We start from the raw sequence: 7476 nt of genomic DNA, 5'->3' as shown, positions 1-7476 counted from the left end.
GGCAATCTCTGTCTTTGATGAAAGGATCGCTGTGTGAATTCATTTAAAACCTCTTAATTTCAAACACAGCTACCTGTCAGTGGTGTTGCATGAGCAACTTTTCATGGGAATATTTGACCATTTTCTTTCCTGTGTTGCCACTTACAAGAGTTTGAGTTCAGAAAATAAGTTTCCTGGTTCATTGCATGTCTTCTGACAAACACAAGATGTAATCCACATCAACTTCCACTTAAAGGAGCCTTCCTTTGGACAGTCAAACTGCACTGTAATCATTACAGACTTGTTGGGTATGCAGCACCTCTTGTCCAGGCAGATTCCACAAAAGGTTGGTCTATATCTTTGTGTACTTGTGCATCCAGAAAATACTAGATTCTCTGCCTTGGCAAGCTGGAATGTAGGTTTGCATGTTTTTCCTTTAGGTATCTTGAAATATAAATAAAAGTAAAATCTTGTTATTATGTTCAAGTGAAGTTTATTACATGCATATTGAAATAACAGTGTTGAAGCCATGTTTTTAGCCACTCTTACAGTGCATGCAAATTTAAAATATAGGTTTAGCATTGCATGGTTTTTGTGCAGTGCTGATAACCTAGTTCTACACAGTGCAGGTTCACTATCCTGCCACCTTCAAGACCACTGTGACACTATATGAGTGGGAAATTTAATCAGTGACCTGTGAGATTCATCCCAGCACTTTACCACCTGACTTTCTGGACCCCTGATTTGGGCTAACATAAACATGTGACAACTGGGGGATGCAGTCAGCAAGCACCAGTGCTAACAGACATGGACTATATATTTAAAGCAGCATGATTCCACTTTTAATAGCCAAGGCTTTCGCGCAAAGAATCCTGGGTTCTGTATATTCAGGGTTCTAAGAGTTCCTAGGGACTTCTAGTCCCCCTCAAGTAGCCGCAAGTCACAGTGTTTGCTGGGAAGAGATTGACTGTTAAATCACTCTTGGAATTGTAGTGCTGAGGGGAATAGGGAGTCTCTTAACCACGCCCGGTACCCTGAATATACTACAGTTCCCAGGATTCATTGGAGGAAAGCAATTAATATTTTAAGTGGTATAATACAGTACTGCTTTAAATGAATAGGGTAGATGGGACCTGAAAGAATCTTCCTTGAACACCAGTGGTGCAAAGAAGGGCCCAATAATTCTCTATAGCTAGTTATGTGCCATATGTGCAATGTTGAAAACATTCCACAAGTTTCTATGAGATGATCTGTTATTCCTGTCTCCCTAATTTTCAAATCCACAATTGGACAGCAAGACCATAACTTCTCTTCCCCTCCCCACCACCCCATGGTTATTTAAAAAATCATACATCTAGCAGTTAATACTTTCAGCCTAAAGAGGAAATTGTGCTCTGAAATGTGGTTTACCTTTATGCTGTTTGGAAATTTTGCTTGGCATGGTTGAATGTAGCACAATCTCTTTTCCTTCCTTATTTCACATTTACTGTTTTCATTAGTCACTCTGTCAGATATTCCCATGCCACAGGTTCGGGAACAAGGTGTCCAAGGAGTTGCTTGAACCAGGCATTTCTTCTTTAAAACAAGCGGTACACTTCTGAAAGCTAAAAGGCAGAATTATATTACATCTTGAGCTAAATTTTTAAATGCCATTTAATTCAGATCAGTTCTACTAAGGCAACCCAAAAAATAGCATGGAACATGAGAATTAAGCATGCCAGGATCACCTTTTGTATTTTACTTGCTTAAATTATAGAAATTGGGTTTAGATTTTAAGAAATAGCTGCCACAAGTTCAATTAACTTATACTGTATAGGCATTTAACACCTCAATCTCCAAAGATTTGATTTTATATCTTGCTTGTGCTGTTTGTTTGTTTCTTAATGCCATGACTCAAGTCTGCCCTAGAAAGTAAGACATTTTCCTGAAAGAGCTCTTACAAAATAGACTGGCTATGTGAAATACCTGTTAAAGTGGATATGGAGCACCTAGGCGAGGCTTTATCAACATACATATGCTGAAAGTTCCGTATCAAATTAGTTTTCTTTAAGAGGATTGGGGTTGAGGGCTTTTATCCCCACATTCCAAAGATTTAGAGCATTAATAGCTATAAATCTTAAACCTGCTTTTTACAATCTCCACATAGCAAATCCTGATGATGGGAGTTCTACAGGATGACTGACCAGATTTGAAATGTGCACAGTTTAAGAGGACAGAGCAGATATATGAGGGTACCTGGGAAATAAGCAGCAGCAGCTTAAAAATCACAGCGCAGGAAGCAAATTTAAAAGCCTGGCACAGATCTGAAATAAATAAAGCAAGGTTACAAAGCTGTGGGTTTATATATATTTGTTGTACATAAAATAATTTCATTGCTTTTACAACAGGGATTTGTTAACTAGGGCAGTGCACGCAGAAAGAAGGAAAGATAGTAAAATATTAAAATTAAGCTTGTTCGGCAAGATACAGAAGAAAAAAACCCTTAGTTTTCGAAATTAATTGTGAGAGCATGCGGACCATGCATTAATAGTGTATAAATCATAAGCTGCTTGGATTGTTTTGGAGGTTCTCAGCATTTTCATAGAAGTAAGATTGCAACTGTTTGTTTTGTTTAATCTGCGTTTTTCAACTTTTCTCTAGTTGCTGCCTAGTATTGCCCTAATATCTTGCAAGCAACATTACAGGGCATGTTCTACGTCCAGTGAGTGTTGCTATCTTGTGAAAAGGTTTTCTATGTTACACAAGTCATTTTGTTTTGGACCCCTAGTGTACTTCTGACTATATTGATAATGTAGCTGAAAAATCTGGAAGGCCTATAAGCATTTAAAACAAAGGGAGAAATCCCATCCTCATTGCAGGAGTGGGGAACTTGCATTCTGGGTCCCGCATGTGCCCCTCGGTGTAACTTCATGCAGTTGGGGTGATAGAGGGAAGAATGGAGAAAGCTCAAACATATGGAGTCAGGGAAGGAGGTGGGGGGGACAGTCCTTCCAAAGCAAGCTGTTCCCATTCTTTCCGGCAGCTTGTGGAGGGGAGCAGGAGGGGGGAAGGGGCATAAAGAGAGAAAAAGGAGTGGCAGAACTAAAGTTGTGGCCCAGCCACAACTCTTGGCTCTGACACAGAGCCCCCAAAAGATTACCTCTGAGGCTCTTGACACAAAGAAGGTTTCCCAATCCTGTCCCAGAACCCAACAGTGACCTACAAGAGGAGACAAGCACCTACTCTACCCCAATCTAACAATTATAAATTCAATTATAAAGCTGCCCTACAAGTACCATAGGATTCTGTTACCTATTTAAAAAAGGGAAATGCAAATAACTTTATCTGCCTCAAATAATAAGGAAACACCTCTTTAAAAAAATAAATCTATCATGAAGGAGATATCTATCTAGCCTTGCCTACCTGACATTAATCTGTAACTGGTTGACTGCTGCTCCTGCTGTCCTGAAACACATTTGGATTGTCCAGATTTCTTTCTGCTCTGCAGTGCTGCACATTCATTAGGTGCTGGCTTTGAGATGAAGACAGGTGTACATCCAATTGCACCGTTCACACACAAACATTTGTAAAGAGGAGTGGGCTGGAAGTTGTGGCCATTGATATAGTGCACCCCATTGAGCTCACAACCTACTGCTATCATATCTGGGAATAGTGAAGAAAAAAACCAAGTAAACCTGTGTGGATCCCTGTAAGTGGACAAATGGACAAATGTCCTAGGCAACATTAGTTAATAACAGTAGAGTTTAGCTTTTATGGGTCCTTTAGAGTATTCAAATAATTACATATCCTTATTTTGCATATATAAATTTACTATTTAAAAATCCACAATTCAGACTGCTTAAGATTTTGCACCTCCTGTAGTATAACCATTGACTATGACAGCAGGATATAATATCACAGTTGCTACAACCATTCTCTTATTTGCTGTTTTCCAAAAAACTTCTATAAAAGGGCAATGCCACAATATTCCTTTCCAAAGCTCGCTGGGTGCCTGAGTTCCTATCAGTTAGCAGAGTCCAATTTAGAAATATACTTTAATTTCCAAATCGTTAAACACCAGCAAGAATAGATTTCTTAAAAATTTAAGGCCCATTGACATCAAGAAAATGCGTTTTTTAATCATCATTTAGGGTTGCATCTCCTTTGAAAGAAAATGGGTGTGAAACTGAAGAAAGCAATAAACGTCATGGTGTTACATTTTATTCCCTATTCCCATACTATACAAGTGATAGAAAATAGAAAAAAATGAGGGACTTACATGCACATACTCCATTTTCATACCTAGGCTTATCTGCAGAGTAGTCGCAGTATAGCCCCTTGTGGGGGTCACAGACCTCAGCTTCATTACATGCTTCCCCTGACTGCTTGGCACACATCTTGCAGCATCCGCAGCCATCCTTCACCAGGCTCACCCCAGGACTGCAGGTTGGTACCACTGGGCATCTGCAGGGCCAGTGGCATAGCTCTCTGCGTTGATGAACCTCTGCAGATTTTTCTCTAGACTTTCCTTGCTTCTGCCTGTTGGTTTGCACCCTGCAATAAAGCTTTCATATAGGTGGACTTACCTGAGAGCTGGAAAACTTCCAACAAAAATGGCAAGTGTGTGTGTATCACACAAACACACTGCTGTTATTTTTATTTCCCCTTTGCGCAAGAGATCGTGGCAAGCTACAATTATGTACAATACAACACCAAAATATTTTCCCTTGTAAAGTAAATCTTGTTTACCATTGTCCTAATTGGTATTTTATAATGCAGTGCTTTTTTCTGGGGGGGATGAAGGGATGCGTACCCCTAAACATTTTGTGAATCTTTGTACTGTATTTAGTTTTCCCGATTTGAACTATAAAATGGTGATTTTCTTGAGTCAAAATGAGCGTACCCCTAAACATTTTATAAGAAAAAAAGCACTGGTACGTACAATGCATTTGTCGAGCATGTATTCAGTCTGGTCAGGTATGACTGCCTCTCTTTGTACAGCAGTCTACATTCTAGCCAGGCAAGTGTCAGAGGTATCTACAGACACGCCATGCACACACATCTCCATTGAGCCAAGTAAATGGCACTGTAACCCAGTTGGTACAGTGGCACAGAAACTATACAACTATAAATATCTTCAGGGCTATGGTGCAATCCTGGTATCCTTACAACAACAGCTTTCGATGTGGGGCTTGGCTAACAATGTTTAGCCAGCTTCCTTCTTCAATTGCCAATTTAGGATCAACTAAACCTGAAACTGTTCACATAGTTAGCAATTGTAGATCACATCTTAAAAGTGAACAACAAGCATCGGAAGGCCCTGATTTGGATTGGGATCCTGGCATGGGGGTAGAGGGCTTTCACCCTTTGTTTGTGTGTCCCCACTGTGGCCCTGATCCAGCCCAGGGGCCCTGAGCTTGTTATTAGCATTGGGGAGAGGAGGCTGGAAAAGGTGTTCAGAACCTTTCTTTCCTTTCCTGTGCAAACGTTCATAGGTGCAGCACCATGCCACTAACCGATGACACTATTTACGTTACTCAGAAGGTTGCGCAACTTACTCGGGATATGCTATTCTGGAGGCGCAAGGGAGCACCTGTAAATTCTTGCGTCCAATGGCAGTGCATACCGCACACAGGTCAAATATTTGAAAACTGGGCAGTGGGCACATAGCTGGAAGAGCCTCAATAATATCCAACGAGAGGAAAGAAAATGAAGGTCTGCCAGCAAAGGATTTCTTTCAAAAACAGCACATGCGTACATGCATATTCAGCAGATTGGCACTCCTACAAAACAAGCTGCAGGAATCTTTATGGGAACATGATCCATACATAGGAATATTATTTTTCCCCACTCTACTCTACCAAGTGCAAATTTCTGTAATCTTTAGAAAAACTAGTTCTGCTCTACTCTAAAACTATCTGGTAACCATCCTGGAAACCAAACTGCGGGAGACGATGGAAGACAGGAGTGCCTGGCGTGCTATGGTCCATGGGGGTCACGAAGAGTCGGACACGACTAAACGACTAAATAACAACAACAAACCATCCTGGAAAAAGTGTACAGCTAATATTGAACAGTTCTGCTATCCTCATTTCACTGATTACTTATAAATTGCCTTTCCTTCCAAAGAGAATCCCAAAGCAGCTAACATAAACATAAAAGCAATTAATACAAAATATCAGAATGATAATCAACATTATAAAACACGAGTGTATCAAAATACAAGGCAAGTATTTAAAAAAAATAATCCCATTTTTCGGTATCAAGTTGATTTCCACAGTTTTCTCTTTCTATCCATAAAGCCTTTTAGGACCAATTAACCATTTCCCACCAAGTAAAAACAGTGGAGTGCAGAACTGAAAATTACCCTGTTTCTCCAAAAAATAAGACGTAGCCATAAAATAAGACGTAGCAGGATTTTTAAGCATTCAAGGAATATAAGCCATACCCCCAAAATAAGACATAGTGATAGGCACAGCGGCAATGCCGGCCGTGGCAGGAGGAGGAGGAAAAAATAAGACATCCCCTGAAAATAAGCCATAGTGTGTTTTTTGGAGGAAAAATAAATATAAGACGGTGTCTTATTTTCGGAGAAACACGGGTATGTAGCAATCTCTTGCAGCAAAGCCTGGTACTATTGAACAATTTTTTTGCGATAGGAATCAATAGTAACCTTGCAATGTTATTTTTTTAACTAAGTGGAAAGGAGATAATCAGTCCTAAAAGACTTTATGGCTAGGAAGAAAGATAAAACTATGGAAAATAACTAGATACAAAAATGGGGACGGGGAAGAAACTGCTTGTGTACTCTACAAATCCCATTTCCATGTAATTTTGGTCATTTGTATTGGTCAATGAAAAATGACTAGATTTAGTTAATAAAATTAAAGCAGTTTTCTAAAAACAAATTTATTTGTAACTCAAGCAGATTGTACCATGAAAGACAACATGGACCTAAAAAGGGGAAATATGTTTGCTTTAAACATACAGGTAGTAGCAGAAAATAATTTATAAAAATTTCTAGAGACTCCCAAAGAAAGGCTCTTAGAATTTTATCAAAGCATAATTTCATAATAACCTAATCAAGTGACTTGTGTTAGAACTGCAAGTTATGTAAAAAGAAAAAAGAATCACCCACAAGTAGGAACAATTCAATATTATGCACAAACAATTTATTCCCTTAAGTTAATTTCACTTGCTTAAGTTTCAGCCTTTGTTCTGACGAGGATTTTTTTCTAGAAAACTTACCTGTTGAGCATAAGTGATTATAAGGATGGTGGGGATGAGGAGCCACTGCATGTTCCTGTGAAGGCAGAAATGAAAAACAGAGAGAGCGAACAGGCTGAGCTATGTCAGAGCCAACACCATGCACAAAGTCTCCTCTGTCTCTCCTCTGCAAACCTTCTCCCCTCAGCACACTCACAAAGACACACATATTCATGTTTGGAATCCCTCACACAAAAAAAAAAACCAGCTTCATCCTGAATCTTTCAAATAACTCTTTTTCCTGAGGCTTAT

The 7476-nt window shown here is 39.4% G+C and overlaps 1 protein-coding gene across 1 annotated transcript; it reads right to left on the bottom strand.

Moving 5' to 3' along the window:
- Positions 1–16: 16 nt before the first annotated feature.
- CCN6 (cellular communication network factor 6) lies at positions 17–7217 on the bottom strand. Its single transcript, XM_035110584.2, has 5 exons — positions 7207–7217; positions 4238–4512; positions 3382–3621; positions 1390–1583; positions 17–423 (listed from the first exon to the last, which is right to left on the bottom strand). The coding sequence occupies exons 1-5, from the start codon at positions 7215–7217 to the stop codon at positions 142–144; spliced, it is 1002 nt and encodes a 333-aa protein (XP_034966475.2). The 3' UTR covers positions 17–141.
- Between the last annotated feature and the right edge of the window lie 259 nt (positions 7218–7476).

Source organism: Zootoca vivipara, chromosome 3, assembly GCF_963506605.1.
Source record: "Zootoca vivipara chromosome 3, rZooViv1.1, whole genome shotgun sequence".
NCBI lineage: Eukaryota > Metazoa > Chordata > Lepidosauria > Squamata > Lacertidae > Zootoca > Zootoca vivipara.
The sequence above is the reverse complement of the archived record's forward strand: the minus strand, read 5'-3'. Positions and strand labels throughout refer to the sequence as shown.

Bases quoted from the DNA above. Each gene is read 5' to 3' on its own strand.
- CCN6 (XM_035110584.2), bottom strand. The intron at 3,622-4,237 runs GTAAGTCCCTCA...CACTATTCCCAG, and splicing joins TGAAAATGGAGTATGTGCAT to ATATGATAGCAGTAGGTTGT. The intron at 1,584-3,381 runs GTAGGCAAGGCT...TCTGCCTTTTAG, and splicing joins CAGTTACAGATTAATGTCAG to CTTTCAGAAGTGTACCGCTT.